The sequence below is a fragment of the Tachypleus tridentatus genome, unplaced genomic scaffold, assembly GCF_004210375.1.
Source record: "Tachypleus tridentatus isolate NWPU-2018 unplaced genomic scaffold, ASM421037v1 Hic_cluster_2, whole genome shotgun sequence".
NCBI lineage: Eukaryota > Metazoa > Arthropoda > Merostomata > Xiphosura > Limulidae > Tachypleus > Tachypleus tridentatus.
In genome coordinates, this window is record NW_027467782.1 from 20,394,628 (window position 1) to 20,422,357 (window position 27,730).

General features: G+C 34.3%; 2 protein-coding genes across 51 annotated transcripts in view; one reads left to right on the plus strand and one right to left on the minus strand.

The window, feature by feature from the left end:
• The window catches only part of LOC143243348 (uncharacterized), a 207,172-nt gene that overhangs the window by 20,670 nt on the left and 158,772 nt on the right, over positions 1-27,730 (minus strand). For 25 of the 50 annotated variants that reach the window (XR_013024302.1, XR_013024301.1, XR_013024298.1 and 22 more), the window contains exon 2: positions 5,133-5,206. Coding sequence is in view for 4 of the 50 variants with exons in the window: in XM_076487204.1 (XP_076343319.1) it covers positions 5,133-5,206 (74 nt within the window). In the remaining 46 variants the exon portion in view is untranslated. Of the gene's footprint in view, positions 1-844; positions 959-5,132; positions 5,207-8,192; positions 8,879-27,730 lie in introns of those variants that run through there. The other 25 variants (XR_013024296.1, XR_013024295.1, XR_013024297.1 and 22 more) reach the window with 17 other exon arrangements.
• Positions 9,687-16,886, plus strand: LOC143243238 (uncharacterized). The gene is made up of 6 exons (XM_076487087.1): positions 9,687-9,993; positions 11,404-11,469; positions 11,662-11,715; positions 12,825-12,900; positions 13,776-13,989; positions 16,367-16,886. Exons 1-6 carry the CDS (start codon positions 9,687-9,689, stop codon positions 16,682-16,684), a joined length of 1,035 nt encoding a protein of 344 aa, XP_076343202.1. The 3' UTR covers positions 16,685-16,886.

The window sequence follows — 27,730 nt, forward strand, 5'->3', positions numbered from 1 at the left end:
TTTAGCAAAGACTGAGTGAACAGATAATTTTATGTAGGTAGAGCATATACATTTACACAAATGTCACATCTGCAAGCAAATTTTGACATTGATATATTTTATGAATATTACTGTAGTATGTTTAGTATTTTAAATGGAAAATTGTAAAAATGAGAAAATCAGGTTTCTTAAAGGCAGCATAGTTACATGGCTAATGTTGACAGATCCAACCAAATGGAGGTGGAAATTAGAGAATATGTGATAGTAGTGTTCACAAAGGACAATGAAGTTGGGGTGGCACCATCAGACTGGCTATTGGATGAATGCACCATTAAGTGGCGAACAAAAGGTCAAAGCCTGAATAAAGCTGTTCTGGACAGAATGCCTCCAGAGGATCATTGGGATGAGTATGATGTTAGAGTCATCTATTCAGATGGTAAGTTGAAAACTACAATAATACATGGTGCATGGAAATTTATTTATGTTTCCACTTTGTGTCCATATAGATCTTAGTAGAGGACGTGTTCTGTTATAAAGTATCTGTCTAGCAAAAACATCATGAGGTACATTCCATATATGTCAACATAAAAAAAATCAAAATTTTTTAAAACCTGTCCTTATCATAATTACATATGCATTTTAAGTAGTGGATGTGAACTGCATGTTGAGCAAGTACATGTAATGTTTAGTGAACCTGTGAGATGTTGGCAAACTGGAAGAATGACATCTGTTCCTCCAACGTCTGTTAGCACACTGACACAGGCATGCATGTACAAAGGTTTCTCAGGCCCTGCTCAGTGGAAGTCTACCTCTGTCTCCTGAATTTTTCAGATTTGAATATTTGAGTGACAGAAAAGTGATATACCTGTTACTTGAGACTCTTTTGTTTTTACAGATGACTGTGTTAAGGTGAGAGGGAAATTAAGTTCTGCAGAGGACACCTCTTCTCTTGAAACAGATGATCCAGAAGCTAAAAATTCTGAAAATGGACCAAGAATTTGCACCAGAAAGAGAAAGTATGCTTTGCTAGTGACTGCAGTTTTAAACAATTTGTCTCAAACTATCACATTTTCAAGTTAACACATACTGGCTAAGAAAAATATACTCCAATTACTTTATCTCAAAACTATATGATAGAGGTACCTGTAAAATGTGAAGCTCACATTGGTTAGGGTTCAGCACTCGAATCACACACGTATAAGTAAATTGTAAATTGAAATTAAAGGGATGGAATGAGAATTAAATCAAGCCATGTTTTTCTTCACTTTGCCAGAGCCTGACATAAATAGACAGATATGGTGACCTTGCAGGAACAGTCTCAGCTTAAAGTCAATATAAAATTGTACATTTTGTAATAGAACTAAATTTATTCATAATATTTGAATCTGATTTTATATCATGATGGGTGGTTGGTGAACTGTAAGACCATGTCAGCTGAGTAGGTCTATATATTTTTAGAGTAAAAGATTCTTATTATGGGACCTCTCACAAGAAAAATGAGTGCATACTTGCCTTAGGCTTGAATTACATGTATATGTAGTTACTTGATCAAGGTGCCACTTCAGAATGAATGAAAATGATGTATACAAAAAAAAAAAAAAAATAGCACTGTATTTTAAATGACAAACTTATTTTCAAAGTGACAAGCTATTTTCAAATTGAATAACTTTTTTGGGTCACTTTAATAGACATAGTAATAGTATACACTCCTGTTCAGGGCATTCAGTAGATACAGGGCATTATGGATATGAAAAAATTTTTTAACCTTCTGAAATGTTTTATTTGCCTCATTGTATATCTGTTAAACATGAAAACCCTGCCTAGTACTGTATCATCATGACAGGGCCACAGCCAGGCTTAAAAGGTGACAAAATATGACATGTTCTTCATGCAATGTAAATGCACGTGTTGTAGATCTCAATGGAAGCTCTCTTCTTGATGAGAACCAGCCGCCATTAGCTGGGCCCTCATAGGTGATATTGATAAAAAAAAAATAAAAAAAAATACAAAGTTGTTTTGAAATTTTTTTAAGAGATGCACAAAGGTCATTAATTCTAGGACTAAGAATGATGTCATACTGTTATAGAATTTAACAATGCTATCCAATAAACATCCTTAATTTCTTTCTAAAAGTGGAAAAGATTCACAAATAACAATGAACAGTTGTGTTGAAACTTGAGAAAATTAAATAACCTTAAACAATATCAAACCTAATGAAGGGCAGTTGCTTGAAACACTAGTTAAATAATGTAACTGTTTTTGTCCTTTTTTTAACTTTAGGTGTTTATAAAAACAATATTTCTTTTGTGAAGTAAGAGAGGATTCCATGTACTGTAGACCAGCACAGTGCTTCCTTGTACCTAGAAAAGCATGAGACCTGTACAAGTAAAACTTTATACAACCTTCCCTAACAATGGCTAGTGACCAATAAAAGCCAGCCTATTAACCTGAGACACACATCCTCTAATACAAAGAAAAAGCAATATGCAACAAAATTCACATAATACAAACTTGAAACTCCCTTGAGTTAAAAAAAGAGAAAACAGACCTCCATGATGGTCACTGAATATTTAAACTACTGTATATATATATATATATCAACCAGTCTCTGTATCAAGAAGACTAATGATTGATTTTCAGCCACGACTACGAAATAAATAGTTCTTTGAGATTTCCAAGAATATGGAAGCAGATTATTTGTCAAAACACAGGATAAAAAGTAATGAATAACTGGTATCTAGTAGTTAATAAAAAAGTTCTCAATTAACAATCAGGCTGAAGTGACCATACAGGTTATCAACCATGACAGTTCATGAGCATCAGAACTATGGGATGGACAAGACAAATACAAAAACTTGTTCACCATTTACCATTCAGATAACTAGACTAGACTGATGTTTCAGGCAAGACTAAGAAAAGAGGATTCTAAAGTATTCTAGAGATGTTTCTCAAGCAAATTAGAATGACCAAATACAAAGTTCACCAAAATAATTATAGCAGAAGTAAACAATCTGACTAACAATTACTTTGAAATTCTTTTAAAGCCTGTAGAAAAGTCCAGTGATTTAGTCAACAGAAAAAATAATAAAAAAGAGAATAAAAGCAAATAACTTCATGAAGAAATCACAATTCCAAGAATTACATGACAAAATAAGTCACTCTCACATACAGCTGTGATAAGACATGTAACTGGATTACTCGAAGTTCAAGAGAGCGAAGTCAACAAAAAATGTATCAATTACAAACATATATGTAACATTTATAATCACGAGTACGAATACCATAAATACATTGACGGATGTCACTGACAATGAATGTAAATCTCGTGTATATATTTGGTTCCCAGTCATATAAAAAGTGTTCTTGACTGAAGCTAACGGGCAAAAAATTCCAGATTAAAATGCACACAGAAGCATTTAAATGACATAGTCTTAAGTACTCACATCAGAAACTCACTGATGAGTAGTGTTGATAAACAAAATAACACTGAAAGTCATATCTGTTTATCTGATCAGAACAGCAGCATTTTAAAATTAATTTATATGCAAATTACTGAATTATGTGCAAAATTTAATTAAACATCTTTACAATCCATGCATGTGAATGAAATTAACATTATAGTATATAATTTAATCTTTATGTTATCCAAGTTTTAATTCTTTGTTACAACAGAAACATTTAAAATAAATATTTTGCTCACATAGTTTGCTTGTCACATGATCCAAGTTATATAAAAAAAATCTCCAATTTAACAGAAACTGACTGTAAACACATAAGCTCACAATGCATACAACTGTCTAGATGCCAATGTATTTTCACATGTCCTTTTGAGACATACGATATATGCAATCTTAGAACTGAATCCACTGCAAAAGAGAAATAGATTTTACAGCCTTTTAATGGGTGCTATGCCAATCTTCTATACTTTGGAAACAAATTAATGACGTACAAGTAATTAGTTAATACAAGTGTACAAAGATGTTATAAAGAGCTCAGTTTACACTCCACTCCACCAACAGTTAATATGAAATTGGTGTACAGTTTTGTACTGAAGTCGAAGTAACAGCCTGCAGTACTATTGTCTACAGCACTTACAGTAGTTTGTTACCTCAAAATGCTATAGTTAGAGACAGTTGAATTGTACTTAAATCTAATTTTTATATTTTAGTTGACTATGTATAATTTATGTTTTAAAAATCCTATTTGAGTGATTTAATTGTTTTATAAGCTTAACTTGTTACATAGATTGTGAAAGCTTTATAAACAAGATGGTATCTATCACAGCCATCCTGTTTTGGCAACACACCTATGTGGGGAATTTCTCAAAATAACTTCTACATAAAAGGCCTATTGGTATCAGTTAACATATCAGAATAAATAGAGACAAAGAATTTTAAAGGAGAGTTAAAATAAACTATAAATGAAAAGATAAAGACGTTAAATTATGAATATGTGAAAAGATGACTATACTAATAAATTTCTATAAAGATGTAAAAGGTATGTACACATTTTGTTAATTTTAAAATCATTTCCCTGCACTCTCTGTTGATGATGACAAATAGAGTTAGTAATACGGTGCATAAAAGAGAAAAAAAAAGTACAAACATTTATCTTAAAAACAACAATTGATGTTCATTTATGAGGTTCTAGAGGTTATACAAATGAAATGTAGAAACAGTAAGGTAAAACGTATTATTTTTATACTTTATGTAAAAATTACTTTGCATGTGAACTACTCAGAGTCCAAGTGTAAATAACTACATTAAATAATGAATTTTTATCAGAAAAATCCAAAAAATATTTACAAAATAAAACTTTTGCTGAAACTACTTACTTTAATGAAAGTTTGTTATCAAGTTTTAAGGAAATAATTTCATTAACTAGTTTCATTTTTGAAAGGCATTTCATGAGAGTTGCATACTTTTCTTCCTATGAGCATATATCATTCTTCAAGGTTTAATGTCTTCCATAATGTAACTGTTAATTACATATCTATATACATAATATATGCCCATGTTACATACGTATACAATATTAATGACTATTCTACAGCAACCACATAAAATGTATTTAGTCCAAAAGCAATGTTTACATTACTTGTAATATCTTTTAATATGAACTTAAATAGTAGACTTTTGTAAAGGCTTACTAACCTGCCTAAGATCAGCAAAGCACATCTGGAGTGCACCTTCTTCAAACCCTCTAACAGGCTCTGAATTAGCAAACACTATTGAAGACAAAAAAGAACTCAGTTTAGTTTATATCCATTAGTGAATAATTATTATCTGCATATGTTTTGAAGGCTTTAACACAAAATATTTGGATTGCCAACACAATTCAGTTTTATTGAAGCATAAAATGCTGTTTTGTTTTTGTCTTTGATCTGCTTAAACATAGTCTAGAAAGCCAACATCCAAATGCAGTAGAGATTGTGTGAAAAGTGTATCAAAATGTGTGGAATAAGATTGACCTCATCAACGTTTGTAGAAACTTACTACAATGAAAGAAGTATTTTCATAATAACGCATTATTATGGCCATGAAAACTGAACATGATTTACAATGAAATAGTTCCAAGGGCAGCAGGAAACCTGAAAGTTGTTCTTAAAAGTTAAATGAACCCTTAAACAAATAATACTGTGTAAGACTATTAAGTAATCTGATTATTTACACAACTGAAAAATAAATAAGAACAAAACTACAATAAGAATTTCATCTAATGACCTCTAAATTGACAAGTTAGGACTGAGAGTTCCCTTGGGTCTCTTTTACAACCGGATGATATATCCATATCAAGGCTTACAATATAAAATTGGATATAAGGCACCTTGTTAATTTGGAGGCCAAGAAAACATACTAGAGAGAAGGAAAAATTTCTAGATGATCCCAATTTTCATGAAAATATAGGTGATTTTCAACAAAATAAGATATTAAGCAGGGCAACAGTGAAAGTTATGTTTCCTATACAGAAAATGTATTTCATATAACTAGTCTCATTTAATGCTGCCCTCTATGTGAAAAAAAAGAAAGAAAAACATGCCACAAGCCTTTTTCCTCCCTTCCTTTGAAAATGACTCATTTTAATGTCCCTCATGCAAATTATCGTGGATAATCCTCCACAAAGGAAAGTGCTATACACTCATTATACGTGCGACTTCCTCTTTTCAGTTCTATCAAATTACTGTTTTGAGTTTTAGTGGAGAACTGAATCACTCATTTTCAGTGGAGAGGAAGCACATTTTATGTATAGAAAAATTAACTTCTGATATGGTACATTAGCTGTACTTATATAATCAGATAGAATCACACACTGAATTGGTGCAAGGGAAGAAAAGAAGCACCCTTTGAAAGAGTACAAAGGCACACCTTGAGTCTAAAGAATCAGATATGTAGATATGATGTGGGAGACTATACTACTTCTAAACCAGCCATACTCTTCACCAATCTGGGAAATGTGTTGTATATTCTGGTAGACAAAAACTGAGAAGTAAATCCAATTAGTATTGGGGAAAAATGGAAGTGTCCCCAGACACAAAGTGGCTAGGGCATGATGGACTGTACTTGACAACTACATCCAAAATCTGTGCTGCTGGAAACTGACACAGATAGAGAGGGTGGGTGTAGAATGAGGATCATACCATCTTCACCTGAAATTAATGAGACCAGAAGGGATATCAAACCCCTGACTCCTGAAGAGAGCGTATGTTAAGAATTCAAAATGGTATATCAACTTAAAAAACCTGATGTCCTGGATTGAAAAAATGTGTATGAGAGAGAAATTGACCAGAACCAACCTAAGACAAATAACATCTTCAGAATAAGCTACACAAAAGACAGTTGAAGGGAAAGAACCAGAACAATCCCAAGTTCCTCCACCATGCTGTATCAAAACGATTGTAGGACGTAGGCACCTACTGTTTGTAGGCCCTACCAGCCATATAAGTTAAACCAAAAATTAACTTTTAAGGAAACTTTTCATGGACCTATAGTTTTCATAGGCCCTAGGCACCGTGCCTAGTAAATAATTCAGCCCTGCCTCCACAATACAGATAAAGTATAATTGAAGGAGGAAGTCAAACATATTCACTACAATGTGCAAAAACTTATGTTTTTTGCTTTTACTCTATATTATAAAAAAAAAAAAAAAAGACTGAGAAATTGATTGAAAGACTATGACAGATAATCAGTCTTCAATTTTAATGACAACAACAAACTGGAATAGAAACTAGGAAAGAGATGATTTCCAGATTCAATGTTCTGTTGGACAGAAGGTCCTGAACTACCTCCAACAGAAGCTGGCTGTTAATGGGATTCTGAGGAAGGAAAGAAATGGATATCTGTGATAAAAAGAGGAAGGTAAAGGAAGCATAGGACATGTCCAAATAATCCACCAATCTGTGGTGAAACACTGCCAAAAGGGAAGAAAGTCACACAACTGAGCTCCCATCCAGTTATCAACTGGTACTGTTGATACTATGATGATCTACACTGAAAAAAACACCTGGAAAGAGGAACAGGTAAAAGCTGGGAAGCACTAGGATGGGAAACAGGAATAGGGGCTTGTCTTGATTCCAACTGTGGCAAATGAGCTACCAAAAACAAAAGGATAGAGTGTTCCTAGCATGCAATTCCAAAGGGTCTGGAATACGTTTGAAAATATACTAAGAAACAGAGCTACACATGATTTCCTAAGTGGGCAGCAAATAAATCTGACAGAAGGCTGCATTTTGACCCATTATGTTTCAACAACAGAAAATTTATGTATGCAAGGTGAGAGTAGAGAATGAAAAATGAGTCATCTTAGAAGTAACAAAGGAGAGGCTGTTCCTCATAAACCTCAGGACTTTTGTACAGAGTATCTGAAAGTAAATGTATGGTAGATAAATACCACAAAAGTAAGGATAAGACAGAGGCATGGGTTAAAAGCACTGGAAGTCAGGGGGTACTCCCAAATTGGCAAAATAGATTCCAACACCTGTGAGTCTTACAACGGATAGGCTACTTGATGGTTCGTCAAACAAACTATCCACAGCACATAGGAAGCAAGACATGCTGGAACTCTCAACCAATTATGAAGTAAATTGCTTTGTATGAACCCTAATATCCAAAGAAGGTAGGAAAACTAATTATGGTAAGGAAGAACTGAGAACTATCATACAACAAAAAAGGATGAGGATTGTAGGAATTCATAAAAAGGGATAAAACATCACATACCTGAGAAATCATACCTAAATACGCAATATTAGACCGAGCTGACTCTGGAGGAGGTGTACAGGGAAACATGAGAAAATCCTGTGGTGGAAAAAGGCTATAAAAATCTTTCTCGGAATGAACAGGTTCAGATTGTTCATGAGATGAATAACTTCAAGAGAAAGTGGCTGACAAACAGATTGATCAGTCTCTCACTGAATAATTGCAGATAATTCCATTAACAGGGTTGCTTGCACCTCCAGCCAAGGTTACAAAACCGGCACTCTGGGCTATATCTACCTCATGTGCTTCGTAAGCACTCACGAATTTTTCAAAAACAAACATGTACAATATTATATCAACTATACTTTGTCCTATCCATTGCCGACGACCAAACACAATAAGAACAATATTTATATAAGCAACGAATCTTACGGTGAAGACGTTTTCTAAACTGATAGAGTGTGATCACAATTCATTGCACTTGTCAGAAGACATTGATATTAGGCCTATGATGTTATTAACTATACGATTTTTATATTCAGCCCCCTAGGTATCTTCATGGGAGAAAATAAATAAATTTCTTTTTCTTATAATTCTGTTCCAACCAGTATGTAAACAGTTTGTTTATGATGCTTTTATTTTTTAATATTTTAACTCAAATTTGGGAAACTTAAGGGAAGAATAGAAACTTTTTAAATTCCGTATATGTAATTTACCTACCAGGCGAGTTGTTTGAACTATTTTCACAACAATAATTGTGATTATTTAGCAAGTATTATTGTGAAACAACAATGTCTTATTTTGTAATAAAATAACGTAAACATTAGATGTTTTTTCACACATATATCAATTTGTATATTTTAACTTCAAATCAAAGCTCTTTAAAAATGGAACTGTGGTTTCTGTTGCCTCATCATAAATTTCACACCTTTTAGTTTCTGTAATTTGTCAGCTTTTAGCGTTTAATCCGTTACTCCGTAACTTTTATCAGCTTTTAGTGTTTAATCCCGAACTCCGTAACTTTTATGATATATTGTTGTGGTGTTTCTTTGTTGCCTCTAAGCATGATGTGAAACAACAATATCTTATTTTGTGATAAAAATAACGTAACCACTAGACGTTTTTTTCACACATTTTTGAATTTATATATTTTAAATTCAAATCAAAGCTGTGTAAAGATGGAATTGTGGTTTCTGTAGCCTCATCATAAATTTCACACCTTTTAGTTTCTGTACTTTGTCAGCTTTCAGCGTTTAATCCGTAACTCCGTAACTTTTATCAGCTTTTAGTGTTTAATCCGGAACTCCGTAACTTTTATATCATATTGTTTGTTGTTACGTGCTTACAATATTTATAATATTAACAATGAAACGGTATCTTAGCAACACAGATAATTGGGAGACATTTTGTAAAACGTTCAATCTACTACTGCAAGGAGACTTTAAGATATAGAGATGGTGAAGTTCTTTTTCAAAACATTGATTTTTTATGGCATTCTATGTTGTAATAATAGCAATGCCTGCACACATCAAACTTAAGCCTGAAAATATTGTACTTGGCGCCCCACAGGTGATTCCGTGTGTCCCTGACGGCATTGGAATCAAAAGATATACCTTTGATGTTATCCAGTATTATTGGTTTGGCCCCTACGGTGGAATATCAACAGACGATAATAAAATTCGGGTAAACAAAGCCACGGGAGATTTGATGATTTATAAATTTGATTTTTCTGATACCGGTGTGTATAAGTGCGTTATTGAATACACAAGAAACTGGGAGATAAAAGCACAAAAACCAATTTTCATCACTCATTTCTTGGAAGGTAAACGCTTATAAGAATCGATTTTGGTAGTGTTTAGAAGTAAAAAAAAACTTTAAATTATGGATCGGATTCCATCCATTTTTACTACAATTTATGTAAAGTGTTATAAGTTCGATATATATTTAATGATTGTACATTAATTTTCCAAAATCCATGAAATCACCTTTCCAACTACCAACATACAGCTCACCGCCATTGTTTCCGCGTTAAGCCTGCAGTGTTAAAATGTTGAAAATCAAATTTGTCTGCAGATATAAATTTATCATTACGAAATAATTTTTGATTTATTATTATTATATACAATAACTAAATACATACATAGATATGAATAAATTTAATCAATAGCATTACACAATTAATGACATTAGACATTCCGTGAAGTCAGAAAACGAGATAACCTTATGTTAGAAATTAGAAAGGTTTTGTTGTTTTCTTTACAAGTCATAGAACAAATAATTTTAAAAAATCAAAAGTGTTGAATGATTTCTTTAAGCGTCTGTGAAAATATTGAAATTACAAAATGCTACAGTGTTATAGCAGAAAAATGTTTCTTTTGTTACAAACACACAGTAAGTTCTGGTATTCAGAGACATTGTTTAGCCACTTTTCACAATCAAGCGATGAAACGATACATTCTTATCATTTGAAATAAGAAAGTTTGAAGAGCTTATTTGATTAACTGTATCTGTTACTGAGCATATCTTTAATTCTGATCTGGGTGTAAGACTAGAGGGAAGGCAGCTAGTCATCACCACCCACCGCCAACTCTTGGGTTACTCTTTTACCAACGAATAGTGGGATTGACCGTCACGTTATAATGCCCCCACGGCTGAAAGGGCGAACATGTTTGGTGTGATGGGGATTCAAACCTGCGACCCTCAGATTACACGTCGAATGCCTTAACACATCTGGCCATTCCGGGCCTTTAATTACCAAAATTTGCGTTTTTTCATATAGCAAAGCTACAACGGGATATCCACTGTACCAACCGAGGGGAAATCGAACCCTTAACTTTACCATTGTAAATCCTTATTTATTATTAATTATGAAAATACATTGAGTTGAAACCTCCTGTGACCTACGATACAATAGATAAAGAACAAGATAAGCTATATTTGTTAGATTTTGTTTATACCTTGCAGGATTTCCAATGTGTGAGCTTTCACGAAGAAAAGTAGTTAATAATTTGTTATGAGCCTAAAGTGTCATATCAGGTCAAAAATTACTCTAGTGGCCCAGCAAACTGTCTGCGTGATTCCAATGCAAGAAACCGGGTTTCGATATCCGTGATGGGCAGAGCATAGATACCCCATGATGTAGTGTTGTGCTAAATTACAAATAAATAGTGCAAAATATTATTTCTTATGTCAACAATACTTGAACTACGAATTATCTTATACTTTATTTTAGCATGCGTACAACCAAGTGAAAACTACCAATGTCCTGAAGGACTCACACTGAGACATAACCTGTGTTGTAAGTTGTGCTTTCCTTCAAAGCGTTTATATGTGTGATCAGTATTTGTGAATTCTAATTTTTAAATAAATCGAAAAAGGAAAAACTGTTTCCAACAAACTAAGCAATAAATTAGTTATTATATACTTCATCTATTATTTTATTTTTAATTGTCAAAGTTAACATTGTAAACATTTCAAGCTTTTTTCTTAGATCCAAGTCAACCAGGAACGGAGGAAGAAACATACGTTCCTTCTCCAAGGAAAGGTAAGTTATGCTACATATAAGATTACGTAAAACGTACCTTTAACGTAAGATAATATGTGTGGAAAGGTTGTTGACAAAATGTCGTGATGGAAAAATATTACAGTGACGATGTTTGTGTTGACGCGTGTTGTTCTTTCTTCCCATTAAATTTCTTCAATCCCTTATTCATGAAAGTAAAAATTGTAGTAATGTGTAAATACCCGATCTCCTATAATATTCCAGTACATTGTGGACATTATTTTCTATTCTAAATAATAAATATCTTACCATTTCACCACTCATAGCAACTCAGGTAAAACATGATTCACCAAACCACGTCTATCATTCCCACTAATTCACTGTTCACAGTTTGAGCTTTCTATTGTCTGAAGTAAGTTTTTGGACCAGTAATTGTATGCCATAAGTATTTTCCTCCTCCTAGTATTGTTGTATTATTTAAACCTTGACTATTTTATAAAAACTGGTTGACTCGAACAGAGTTTTACATTAGTTTACAACAAAAAGACAGTCCATGTACTTTCCCTTTGAATTGTTACCGATAGTTTTCCAATATATTCTCTTTCGTTTGTAGTTCATTCAGACACTAATTACAGATTTCTTTGAATAGTGAAACATATAAACAGTATTCAGTTTACAAATTGCTAGTACGTCAGTGTTGACAATCATACATCCTTGGAAGTCTGAGAACTTGTTACTTTTGCCTTTTGTCTTCTTACGAATATATATATCTGCTGTAATGGTGGTCAGTCACGTGATGTATCAAATGATCATCCTGATTTGATATGAAAACACAGTCAGTGTATTTGGTTGTCATAAGATATGATAAGTAAATATCTTTACTTGGATTATCAAGGAAGAAAGTAAATCTAAAGTGATACTTTACACTTCTTTACCTGTACTGTTTTATCCATGTGCATTAAACTTATACGTGTTTGAATAAAGAGTGGAACTTCTTCGATTCCAGTAACTCAGAACGCTGTGGTTATCTTGTTATTTTCACTGTAAGTATACCAAATAAAACGTAGCCTCCTCCAATACTATCATATAACAAAAAACAAATTGCACTTGACTAACTAACTTTCTTTTTAACTTGTATTTTTCCATTTCAGCACCATCCATGTCAGAACATACGATTCCATTGGTAACTGCTGCAGTAGGAATACCACTTTTGTTAATTTTTCTAAGGTAAGAACAAAACAGTATTTTTTATGTTTTGTTGGATAGATCTTAATATAATTTCTGTGTTATTAATAGTTGAACCATGTGTGTATATACTTAATAATGAATTTAAAGGGACTGAGAAATAAAAAAATATTAGTTACTTTCTTTTAATTAGAATGATAAATAATCAAAAGGATACAAACGCTTGCATTAAAAAAAATATATATAAGGGGAAATTAGCATCATTAGTTTACAATAAAGTGTATTTTATGTGTGGAGATTCACTTAAAGCTTAAATTGTGGATCACTTTTTACAATATTACAAGTTCTTCTGATGAAAAACATTCCTTGTAAGTATGTTATTGTTCAACCTGTTTTTCATATGTAAATACAATAAGGTACTGTGCGTGTCAGTAAAAATACTTGAAATTGAAACGTGTAAAATATGGGTAAGCTAAATTATTACAATTCGAGTACTTGAGATAAATATAAAAGGCATTTTCATTCAAAAAAGTTCTTTAACTAATTAATGATTTTCAGTTTATTTCAATATGGTCTTAAAATTGAAATTTATCAGCGAGTATAATAATTATTCAATTATCCCTCTTAAGCTATAACATTTTATTCCTTTTTACATTTGTTAACTTTATTTTAAAGAGATGCAGCAGGGGTCAACTTGCCATGTCCACCGTGGGGAACTGAACCCGCCTATTTTAGTGTTATATGTTCATATACTTACTAACGTTCCACTGGGAGAGAACGTCCCTGTGGCTGTCGTTGTTAAATGTTATTATTTCTAGATTATAATTATATTCCATTTTTAATTGACATAACACTGATGTACAAATAAGAGTCAAATTAAATCATCCATGTTATTTATTAGCGCTTTTCTTTTGTAGTGTCATTATTTGGAAGTGCAATTGTTGTAGATGTAAAAGTGTAAAATCAGCTAACACAGAAGACCATACAAATAAAGATGATAGAAAAAAAATTAAATATTCACTTGTACCACAAAAAGATGAAGATCAGTCTGTTAATACAAACGAGAAGAGAAAATGTAAAAGTGTAAAAGAGAAGAGGGCCAAAAACGTTCAGAATTTTCATCTTCCTGAAGTAAGTATTGTGATAACGGGAAATGTCATCACATTTCATACCGAGTGTCTGGGACTTACAACGCTAGAAACCGGCTATCGATAGTCGTGGTGGGTAGAGCACAAATAGACGAACATAAGAAGAATGTAATATACCTTCAGTCACATATATTTACTTACTTTCTATACATTTTATGCTGGTGTTCTGCGTGAAGTTTAGACACCGTTATAAATATAATGTATTAAGGCTATAAACTTCACACTCCAATCTTCCACCTTATAAGAAACGTTTAAATTTAATGGTATCGATTTTAGAAGGAAATTGCAGTCGGTTTAAATGGATACTTGATAACAAGCTTCTAGAGACGTTGTGTGTAGATATATACATGTAATACAGGTTTCTTCTTTATCATTGCAGCCATCTCAAAACATTTTGGAAATTGTTGTACTCTATTGACTCTGTTTATGAGTCATGTGTTTTCACAGTTATTGACACAGTTACGGATGAATCTTAACTTGTTATAGGTATACAACAACAACTTTATGCCAAGTCGCTTAGCAACAAAAGTATAACCTGATATTCTTGTTAATCTATGTACTCAAAGTATAAAGTGAAATGTATGAACAACAAAACTGTAAAAATTACATATTTTCTACTGTATTAACATTTGGGAAGATATATGAAAGATGCTTCTAATATGAACATTTTAAAACGGTTCCACTTGGATAGAAGCTGTTTCAAATTATGGTTCTAAGCCCGCTACGGGGAAAGGAAGGCGTTTTATCAGTATTTTATCTCATGGTTTTCATTGATCTGGTCACATATAAGGGAGACAATTATTCATGTCGTTAGATAACTTTTCATTAATTATGAAGTTACGTAAATTCCGTCCAAGGGACTAGCACTTGCGCTAGTATATAATACCATTATATCCTATTATATTCATTATATATAATACCATTATATTCTTCATTACCATTCAAGCCGTCTCCAAACCTTTAATAAATGTTTATTCTATAGATTTGTACTGCATGACTCTGTTTATGAGTCATTACCTCGTAAAGTTGGGTTGTACTCATTCCATTTAGTAGTAGAGAGACATATATACGTATAATGTATAATGTGAGGACTTCCATCCTTCATATACTACAACTGCTAATTTAGTTGTGTAAGACTAGAGGGAAGGCAGCAGCTAGTCATCACCACCCACCGCCAACTCTTGAGCTATTCTTTTGCCAACGAATAGTGGGATTGACCGTCACATTATAATGCTCCCACGTCTGAAATGGCGAGCATGTTCGGTGTGACGAGGATTCGAACGCACGACCTTCGAATTACGAGCCGAGCGCCTTAACCACCTGGCCATGCCGGGACATTTATATTTGCTTATTTTCTTTTCCTGTTTAACAAACCGGCATTTGCCAAATTTTCTTTGTTTGGATAACTGTAGAACTTTGATGTATCTTATCTGATGTTCAAACACCCCTTTCGTCATGCCAAAATTTTAAACAGTAGAAATTCTCTAACAAGTTTACATTTATGCTAGCTAGAAACTTTCTCATTAAGAACACTGGACTCATTTACGCACCACATAGAGTTAAAAATGTATTTTATTTTACTTTTTATGAAGCATTATTATTGTCGTGTTTGTATTCTTTTTGCGCTTTAGTTCATATCGATATTGATGAATTTCGCAGCGCCATCTCGATGTTAAACTGTTTCCAAACAAATATTAAAATATTCGAATTTTAAATACAAAGGCATCCATAGATTAAGGACATCTGGTGTAGCCCAGTAATAGGACCGAACACTAATATCTCTAAAAGTCTGGTATTAATGCTCTTGGTGAGCAGACACAGATTGTCCGTTTTGAAGTTTTCTGATAAAAAAAACCCAACAAAACAACGTAGAGTAAAATTCTCGATAATTGCAGCAACTAAATTAAAATATACATCACGCAATTTATCATTCTTAAAAGTATAGTTGTTGGTACCAACGTTTTTTTATTTCAATTTCTTTTTTAGTTTGATTATTTTTGAAATTCTCAAATTTCAAATAACGCTTGTTAGTAATTGTTTACAGTTTGTTCTGTTTAGTACTGGAGACATATCGTACTTCCTACAGAGTTTTTCCCAGAAGTAAAGTTGTAAATATTTCGACATGCACAAGATAAACATTCCCTTCCCTTTTTACTTATTAGAAATCAATTTATAGAGTCAATTAGTTTGCTCAGAATTTGGATATTTCAATAAAAGTGTTGTTCGAAAACGTATTTGAATTAATGTCCACTAAATTTATATAGCCAAGTTATCGGTAGTTTCATTGTATTAATTTTCAAGAGGTAATTTCTATATAATGATAACTAACATCAACCTATCCTGATTCTTGTTATTTTTAGAAAGAAACAAAGGCGAATGTTTTCACCAATAGGAAGGACATCCAAAATAGCAATGACTCAAGTGAAATAACAAACATTATCACAAGTCTTGAAGGATCACATGCCAAATATTTTATAACAACACAGCCTCATAAATATAAGCCAATTATCTCATATATATCAGAAACTCCGTTAACTGAAAGGAAGAAGGTACCTTCACCTTGTAGACGTCACAACAAATTTACGAAATACAAATCAATGAGACCTCTTTACTTCAAAGAACTGCGAGATTTGTTTAACGAAAGGAAATCATCAGAGTCAGAGGGTTCTGAGGACTAGAGTCGACAGACAAATTGAGAAACGTAAGCTCCTGATACATTATTAGATCCACAAGAATTTTTTGACTAGTGTTTAACCGAATTAGAAAGCCAGATGCAAGACAACAACAGAATAACTTCTATGATCGGACGATTTTCTTCACTAATAAGAGACAATGACTCTCGATTTATGTTTTCTTGTCCCGGACTTTCACAAACTTCACATCGATAAAAAATTAAAATAAAATGTATGTAAATAGAAAATAAAAAGTTATAAAGTATTTAAAAATTGCCTGTTTTATCGCTTTAAAAATCCATGTTTGTTTCAAAGAAAATGATTATTTATTACAGAAGCTTTATAAATTATAACTTCACTGTAGACACACAAGTTGGGGAAAGAATGATTTCAAATTAGTAATTAATATTTTTGGATATACAAAACTGTTTAGTTTAAGAGTTATTATTATATTTATTTGGTGAGTTAATATTTAATGATTTAAAAAAATAATAGTGATTAATTAAGTTCAGTTGTATGACGTGGCAAACAAACAAACTTACCACGTTATACAAACAAACTTACCACGTTGATAGCCCTCGAGTAGCTTTGTGCTAGCCGTCCCTAATATAGTAGTGTAAGACGAGAGGGAAGGCAGCTAGTCATCACCGCCAACTCTTGGGCTACTCTTTTACCAATGAATAGTGGGATTGATCGTCATATTATATCGCCCCCACGGCTGAAAGGGCGAGAATATTTGGCGCGACGGGGATGCGAACCCGCGACCCTCGGATTACGAATTTTCTCAGAAAATTAGTCAATGAGAAAAAACGTGAAGTTAGCTGGTGTGAGAATAATTAACCATATCTGGCGATATGATAAAGTTAGTTTCAAAGTTTAATAAATATAATAATTTGTATTGTAAAAGGGGGATCTATATTAATTGAACCATTCTCTGTGGATTTTCATGAGAAGTAGACAATTTTTAAAGTTATGATACAACTCTTGTAACCCATGGGGTACTTACTGAGTAAATAATTTACTAATAGTACTGTGAGTAAAAGTAAGTACTGTGTGAAAAATAGTTTATATTGTCAATTATAGTCTTAAGTAATTGAATCAGCCCAAGTGGATATTTGAAAATAAAGATTAATTATTTAGAGTTGTGGATACAACTGTGATATTTCATGGTGTAAATAATTTTTGTACATACGTTTGTCTTATTTTGAAGATATTATTATTTAAAACAAAAAACTGGTAGTTGACTAGAAACAGGAGTCCACCAAAGGTTACATGGGGTTAACAGAAAAATGGGTAAAGAAATATTATTTATAAAATATGTAACGTTGCGAAGGAATGGAAGTCCATTACTGACAAGCAACAGCAGAAATCTCAGTATAAACTTGCTATAGCAACTTCTATAGATGGTGTTGTTAACAAACTAGAAAGTTTGACTGTCAGCATAGAAGCTGCTGCCAAAAAAAAGAGAATCAATAAAAAGGTGCCAGATTTATTATGAGAAGGAAGTTCCATTTCCATGGTTAATCAGTACACGACTAACAATCAACTAAAGTTAACAAATGGATCAACAGTGCCAATAGTGATTGGAGCGTGTTACAGATATTCAGAAGTACCAGCAAATCACAACATGCCAGCGAGTGAAGAATATGTTGGGGACAAAAGAGTGAATTGCCTACAAGAAATTGTTTGCAGTAGTGAGAACCAGTCTGCTATATTATGACCAAATGAGAGGCAAACTGCACATGTGAGTGTGTGTGTGTACTTATTGATGGGACAATGAGAAAGTGTCCCATAAAAAAATAAAGATAAATGCATTATATTATGTGGGAGACCTGGAGACAACAGTATAAAACATCCATATTTGACCAAATTGTTTAAAACATACTAGCTATTAGAATCCCAGATACCAGACCGAAAGAAGATTGATGAACCATTGGTGGTCACCACTAGTGGTCAAGTAAAGAAGAGCAAGCAAGACATCAAAACCTTACAAGTGTGAAAAAAATGACATCCCGAATGTAGGTTTGTAGGAACTGAAAGAATTCATAAAAGAAAGTTCCTCCATTGCAGAAACGTTGGGACAATACCTGGGAAAAAATTTAACAGAAGACAAACGAGATGGTACCAACAGAATAGAGAAACAAAAGGGAGTGCTATATCAGACCTACCAAAGACTATATGTATGAAAAACATATAAATATATAAACGAAGAAGTATAGGCAAGTCACAAACAGAACTCAAGAAAATAAGAGCTAAAAAAAACACGAAGATCTTACTAAGGTCAAAAGATGATATCACGAATGTAGGTTTGCAGGAATTGAAGGAAGCGTAAAAGAAACACTTTTCACTGCACCATCTTTGTGACAATATATGGGAAAAATCGAGCAGAAGACAAAGGGGTAAAGCACTTATAGAGCAGAGTATTAGAAGGAATTGCTGTACCAAATCAAACAGAGAAATTATACTGGGAAAGTGTAGCAAATCATAACAACAGATTACAGGACTCACCTGATGGAACAAATTCACGAGTTGACTGTGCAAGGACACCTAAGAGCAAAGAAGATAGCAGATAGATCCACTAGTTATGTCCATTGCTCAGGAATCATGTGAGCAGATCTTGCCGGCCATGTACAATCTGCCAAAGGACAATACCAGGAGGGAGGGTGGTTGAGGTGTTACTGGGGGACATTTATTGATTAAAGATTAATTAATAATGTGATTAATATATGGTGAAGTGCAAATTCTCAATTAATATCTGAGTAATACTTTATTTAATTAAATATTAATAAATTAATTAGGTGATGGATATGCATGTGATATGCAAAATTAAATTAATTAATATACAACTTGGAGTAATAACCAAATTTAATATCAATTTTTTTTCAAATACTTAATATGAAAACCCATGTTTTTCCAAAAACGAAGATGTTATCAGGCAGCATAATATGATCATGTCACTAATGTCAGAGGGCGAGCTGCTAGAAGTGATGCCATCACCACAAGACGAAGTGTCAACATTGATCTTTTCATATTATAACACTAGATTTATAGTTTTCGCTTTTAGAGTCACTTTAAAAGTATCTTATGATTGAAAACAACAACACACTATGATTTTAGTAAATGTAGTTTTACTCCATTGTAAAATAAGACTTCAGATATATGGCATATTTTACATTTTAAATACGTTATTTTTTTTTACTTATGAAAACTCCACTATCTTTTATGCAGGTATGTGTTAATATGTGTTACTTAAACAATGACTCAATGGCTTTCACTTCTATATTTCTGTGGACTTATAATGCTAGAAAATAAGTTTAGGTAAGCGTGATGGGCAGCCACAGATAGCCCATTGTGTATTTGTGTAGCTAACTTTAAACAAAAATAAACAAACAGTTCTACATTTAATTTGCATGGCATAGTTTTGCATTTATAACGTTTCATAGGTATAACACTTATCGATAACAAATTAGTTTACATTTCTCTAATTAATATATTGCATAACATATGTTTGTAATAAACACAAAAATAAATCCGAACAAAATCAAAGACGCTGCACCAATTAAAAGGATCCCCAGGATAGAGGCTATAATGTGATATACAGTGGAGCCCCTCACTAACGACTTCAAAAATACCTCGACAAAAAGGTCGTTAATGAGGGGGAGTCGTTAGTGAGGGATGGATACCCAATTCGTTACCAAGATTTAAATTATGTACGTTTTTATAATAGGCAAAGTGTTCAAATACTGACTGTATATACGTTTGTAAACTAAAGAAATCACTAATGTTCATGCAGACTTAAAATACGATCATAAAAGACATTTTCTTAAATCACTAATGCTTATGCAGACTTAAAATGCGATGATAAAATACATTTTTATAAAGAAATCACTGTAGAAGAAATGCTACACACGCACAAAATGATCAAATACAGACTTAAAATACGATAAGAAACTACATTTTCTTAAAGAAATCACTAATTTTTGTTTGTTTTTTCTTCGAAAATTGTACAGTTTCAATGTCTTTGCTCACTGCTACCATGCAATCTACAATGTCCATTTTGCCGTGTTTGAGACCAAACTGTAAGAAGTTTTTCTGCATATGACATTGCAGTGGCACAGTCAATTGGCTCGAAAGACTCTACTGTTGTGTCGTCACATTCTTCACCATCATCACTCTCGATTTCTTCAGGACATGCGATAATATTGTCAGAAACTGAATCATCACAAACTGGAGTTCGTTGTCGAAGTTGACATATTCGCCAAGAGTTACAACATTCAAGACAGGCCTAAAGTCGGGGTCAGATTGGTTTTCTGAAACATTGTCTTCACTTTCGTTTGACACTTCGCCTAAACAGAAGTTAAAGCCGCATTTCAAGAAACACTTTTTAATTGTGGAAGTCTTAGCTCGAAGCCAAGCGACGCGTAACCACACAATTGCGTTCAGAAGAGTGATTTTTTGCACAACTCGGGACCTGTAGCCGTCTGGTCGTTATCCATGTGAAACAAAAGTTGTCTCAAGAATGTTTTGCGATACAGCCGTTTGACGGTCTGTATAACTCCGGCGTCACAAGGCTGTAGCTTAGAAGTTGCATTAGGAGGAAGGAAAACGATTTTTACATTAGATAGAGGGATTGCAACATGAGCAGTGCAGTTGTCGATAAAAAGCAGAACATTGCGTTTCTGAAGTTTCATTTTGTTGTTAAATTTTTTTACCCATTCGGTAAATATGGTAATTGTCATTCAGGCTTTTCGGTTGTGATAATAATCTACACCATTGAATTCATATCAGAATTACGAAAGCAACGCGGCTTAGCACTATGACCAATAACAAATGGCCGAACTTTCTCTCCCGACATGCTACAGCAAAGCATTACTGTAACTCTTTCTTTCGAAACTTTTACACCGGATGTCGTTTCTCCCTTCTTGACCATTGATTTCGTTGGAAGTGATCTGTATTGTATCCCAGTCTCATCAGCGTTAAATATGTCATTAGTGGAATAGCCTTCACAGATGGATGGGAGACGATTAGTCCAAACTTCAACTGCTTCTTGAGAAACTTCAGCACTTTCACCACAGTGAATAGCTGCTTTGATATTATGCCTTTTTACGAATCTATCTAACCATCCATTGCTAGCAGAGAAGCCTTCATTGCCAAGCTGAGACGCCAATGTTAATGCTTTTTCTTGAATTAGTTTCCCGGTAATTGGTAGATTCCTGGATCTTGTATTCACAAACCACTGCCACACCTTCTCATCCAACTCGTCGTATAGGCATCTTCTCTTGTTCTGCTTTTTTTCTGGATTTTCGCCTGTTTCCCACTTTTTCAAAATTGTTTCTTTCTCTTTAATGATTGTCTGAATTTGGGTTTTACCAACTCCAAGATCCGTGGCGATTTTTATTGCAGTTTCCCCTTTGTCGTGTCGTTTAATGACGGAAACTCTCTCTTCTGAGTTAAGCAACTTTCTCTTCGACATTCTGGTGAAACATGAGTCTGTGTTATGAGGAATCTTCATATTATGCACACTAATCCTGTCTGTTAAATAATCCGATTTAGTGTTCCTAATTCATTATGTACTATAGAATAAGCGCACTGAGCGCATTGAGAATAAGATTAATTTACCAATGAAAATTAATCTTCTTTTCGATTCGACGCACTGGAAATAGATTTATTGTTGAAGTAGATTACGTAATACTGTTTAACTACGGAATAATTAAACTCCTTTGTAATATGCCATAAATGAGAAGGCAGACCGCTATGTAACTTCACAGAATATGCCACATAATAATGTCACTTAGTCGTTAGTGAGAGGTAAAATAATCAAAATTGTTCAATTTGGTAGGTCGTTAGTCGCGTTTGAGGGGAAGTCGTCCACGAGGGGTCAATTTAATGCAAACAGGGTACCGTCAAAAATTTTCCGGTCGTATGACAGAGGAAGTCGTTAGTGAGGGGCTCCACTGTATAAACTGTGATTATACTCTAGATTTTGAAGGTGACTGATGACGTAGAACCTACATTGTGGTTGGAAACACTGAGTGTCAGTTTTAACCTCCACTCTCCAGTCTCACATGAAGAAATTCAAGAGCAATAAAATAATCAAAATCAGTTGAAATTAGGACAGCGAGATGTGGGTGTTCGAGCCCATAACGACCCACATCTATATCACCCTTTACTACCAGCAAACAATTGTGGGCAAGTCACTGCTCTCCAAAGTAAAGAAGAAAAAATCAAAATAATAACATATCACCATATGGAGTAAGTAAGATAAACTTACCTCATGAAATTGGCATTCCAGCCCCAAATATGAAGGTAAGGAAATAATTAGTAGCCTAGCAGACAAGTAATATCAGAGTGAAGGGACCCAACCAGTTATTCAAAATAACTAATATAACTCTGAACCACCATCCACTGTATTGTTTGTTTGTTTTGAATATCGCACAAATCTACTCGAGAGCTATCTGTGCTAGCCGTCCGTAATTTAGCAGTGTAAGACTAGAGGGAAGGTAGCTAGTCATCACCATCCACTGCCAACTCTTGGGCTACTCTTTTACCAACGAATAATGGGATTGACCGTACATTATAACGCCCCACGGCTGGGAGGGCGAGCATGTTTGGTGCGACCGGGATTCGAACCCCCGATCCTCGGATTACGTGTCGAACGCCTCAGCACACTTGCCATGCCGGGCTTCCATCTACTGTAACTATCAATTTTCATACTATAATGGAGCGCCACCGCTAGTACAGCGGTAAGTCTGTGAATTTACAAGGTTAAAATCAGCGGTTTGTTTCTCCTCGGTGAGCTCAGCAAATAGCCTGATGTAATTTTGCTATAAGAAAAGCACACACTAAACAATCATTTGTAGATGACAGTGTGTTCATCCGCATAAAAGTAGGTCGAAGTTGTTTAAATGAACTTATTAATAACTAAAAATACTCATGCTTGTTTGTTTGTTTTTTGAATTTCGCACAAAGCTACTCGAGGGCTATCTGCGCCAGTCGTCCCTGATTTAGCAGTGTAAGACTAGAGGGAAGGCAGCTGGTCATCACCACCCACAGCCAACTTTTTGGGCTACTCTTTTACCAACAAATAGTGGAATTGACCGTCGCATTATAACGCCTCCACGGCTGAAAGGTAGGGCCGTGACGATTACACGATTAATCGGTTACGGTTCGGTTACTGCTCTTAACCGGTTACGGATTTCCTAACCGATTAATCTAAGATTTTTTTCCGAGAAAAATAAACGAGGGAAAACAATACGATTGTCGACATGTAAATATTCCATTATTTGACCTTGACATCGGTATGTTTGCCTATCGTGATTTTACGAACTGCTTGCCTTTTTGTTTGGTTGAATTTTCGTTGTTGTTGACCTTTAGAGTTTTTGTTAACGTTTGGTGCGGCCGTCAAGCGCAAATTCCTGTTTTGATATCTGATTACTTGAACGGCTAATAAACGCACGATGTCATCTGGCTTAGAAAGTGGTCGGAGATTTATTATCTGGGATCATTTTGACTTGACAGATTTAGATTTGAGTGAAAAAGATGGGCCTGTGGTTGGAAAACGACAAACGTCTTTAAAAGGCTAGCATACATTCGTATGCCGACAGGAAATAGCTACTTAGCCTCAGCATATCAAGAGTGCAAAGCAGAAGTTGTGGAAGAAATGTCAGGGAAAACAGTTGTTATAACAACTGACCTGTAGACCAACTTGAAGATGAAGTCGTTCATTACACTTACTTGCCATTTTTTGACTGCGGAGTGGGAACTCAAGACCAAAGTTGTTGCTACTCGGGCAATAGATGACCGCCATACAGGGGTGAACATAGCACAACATGTCACAGATATTGCTGCGGAGTTTGGGCTTGATGCTATCTCTGCCCTAGTCACGGACAATGCGTCCAACATGAAAGTCGCTGCGAAGGAGGCCAAATTAGAACATATGTTTTGTTTCTCACATAGCTTACAGCTGGCTATCACTGATGCTCTTAAGCAACCCAACATCGCCAAAGTTCTTGCTCCAGCCAGACGTTGTGTGAGCCACTTCAACCGGTCCACTGTAGCTACCCAAGCCTTGCATGACCACCAAACAAAAAAAAAATCGGCGTTGAACCTCGTATGCTCATACAAGAAGTTGCCACAAGATGGAATTCCACATATCAGATGTTAACGCGACTTCTTCACCTCCGTGTGCCTGTTATGGCAGTGCTCTACGATGAAAGCATAACAAAAGCAAAAGATCGTGCCAGCTTGGTGTTTGACGATGCCATGTGGAGTGTGATGTAAGGAGCAGTAGAGGTCCTCAAGCCTCAAGGCGTGCGACTCGTAATCTGAGGGTCGCGGGTTCGCATCCCGGTCGCACCAAACATGCTCGCCCTCCCAGCCGTACAAGGTCTACATTAGTTTTCTGAAAATAATTCATATTGGTTCATTTGGTTGATATAATTGTGCAATAATGAATATCGTGTTTTTTAAATAAAATATGTTGTGTTTTTTGAATAGTTGTTGTATTATCATTTCGAACATGAATAACAGCTTTCAATGACCACCTGCCGGTAGTCTGCCACCTGGTGAGGACACTGAGGTCAGTCCAGCAAAAAAAAAAGTTCATGGATCTGCAGTTCGCAATTTCGCATAACACACAGGAAACTTCCGGTGGGGTGATCATCGGGTCTCTCCTCTTCTGTTGGTGTCAGAAAATCGTTCTTTTTCCAAGACAGGAGCGAACTTTTGAGGGCTGGGCAATATAGTACGATTAACCGGTTACAAAAGTCTGTAATCGTCGCAGCCCGATCTGATGAATTAACGATTACAATTTCACAAAAACGTGAACGCTAGCTTGACAATGAATGTGTTTTCAGAATCATTAAATTTAAAGCCATTCTAGCATGATTGTGAAATAGTATAAAAAAACAGCCTTTGTTAGCGCTCCATAGACACGCTATATGTTTGAAGTTAAGCACAAAGCTACAGATGATCTGACCACTACGGGTATCGAAATATAGATTATAACGTTGTAAGTCTACAGACATATCGCTGTGCCACTGGACTACCATTAAAGTTATTTTTTTAAAACATATATATATTTATATATTCTGTTCAATGATGTAATAAAGTTACTGAGTACAAGGTCTAAATTTGTGCGCAAAGCTACACGAGGGCTATCTGCGCTAGCCCTCTTTAATTTAGCAATGTAAGACTAGAAGAAAGGTAGCTAATCATTACCACCCGCCACCAACTCTTGAGCTACTCTTTTACCAGAAAATAGTGGGATTGATTGAAGGTTTATAACGTCCCCATAGCAGAAAGAGCGAACACATTTGGCGAACTTCACGTTATCAGTGGAGCGACATGATGAACCTGAAATTTTGGTTAGCTTTATAACCTGACCTACATGATATTCGATAACAAAATACTGAACCTAAAACAAAAACTCTGATGCTTTGAAATCTGTATAAATGAGTTCATAAGTTCTATTCTATGAAATATACTGAACCTAACAAAGTGTAAAAAAATCAAACAAATAATAACAATAATAGTTATATTATCTGTGGATATAATCAACGTTACGAACCTCATAAGTTTATAATCTTCCTTTAGAAACAACATATTTGTGTATATTTCTAAAGTTATGAGATTTTGTTGGCTTTTGTTCTCAGAAATAACGCCAGTTTTTCACCGGTAAGTTTGCAAGCTTATAAGGTTAACTTTTTGTTTCGATACCTGTGATTGGCATAATACAGATAGTCTATTGTGTAGTTTTCACCTTAACAACAATCAAATTATACCTTAAAGAAATTTGGGTTGGTTTCAGTTTATACATGTGGCAAATCATTTCTTGGGGTCTATAACATCAGTGTCCCATTTCATTTTTATCAATTGCTTTCCTCGCTTACGTTTCGTTATGATCATTGAAAATGTGTGGTGTTACAATTTCAAATAGGCCTAAACCTGAATTAATTTATAATTTATATTTAGACGTTAAATAAATGTCGATACGTATCCAAATTTCGGTATTTGCTGACAAGATTGATACACACAATTTTCTTTTTCAAAACACATATATTTTAAATTTCAGACATTAATACAATTTACAATAACGGTTATTACAAATGATGACTTATATAGAAAAGTTTTACAAACTTACAAAGAATAGTAAATCTTCTATCTCATTTGGAACTGGATATTTTTTCGAAGGTTCACGATGAGGGAATTAATTTTGAGTTACTTCAAAACACCTAATTTAAATATGAATAAACTATATCAAATTATCGTAAATCACAGAAATTTAATCAGCAAAACGTAGAGGGCCAATTTAAAATAAAACAAAATCATTTTTTTATGTTCTGTCCATAATAACGTTATTAGGCAATCACAAACACGATGAATTATAGAATTTTGTTCCAGTTGTGTTTACTTCATATATTATTCCTTCTATCGTTTAGTGTGCAGGCCTGGCATGGCCTAGCGCGTTAAGGCGTGCGCTTCGTAATCTGATGGTCGTGGGTTCGCGCACGAGTCGTGCAAAAACATGCTCGCCCTCCCAGCCGTGGGGGCGTTATAATGTGACGGTCAATCCCACTATTCGTTGGTAAAAGAGTAGCCCAAGAGTTGGCGGTGGGTGGTGATGACTAGCTGCCTTCCCTCTAGTCTTACACTGCTAAATTAGGGACGGCTAGCACAGATAGCCCTCTGAGTAGCTTTGTGCGAAATTCCAAAAACAAAAACAACGATGTTTGAATACAATTATATCTATATTAATATAGGTATAATGGCGTTCCTTTACACTGACAAACACCATATCAACATTATTTATAAAATACAATGTGATAACTGCCACGACTTCTATATTGGAGAAACAAGTAGAAAAATGGAAACCAGATTCAAAGAACATAAAAGTCACCTTCACACGTTTTCGAACACTGCAAGTCAAATAAACACAACATAACCATAGAAACACTCAAATACTAAATAAAGAAACAAACATAAACAAACGCAAAATTAAAGAAACCTTACTTATACAACAACTTAAACCCAAAAGATAAATATTCTACGTGG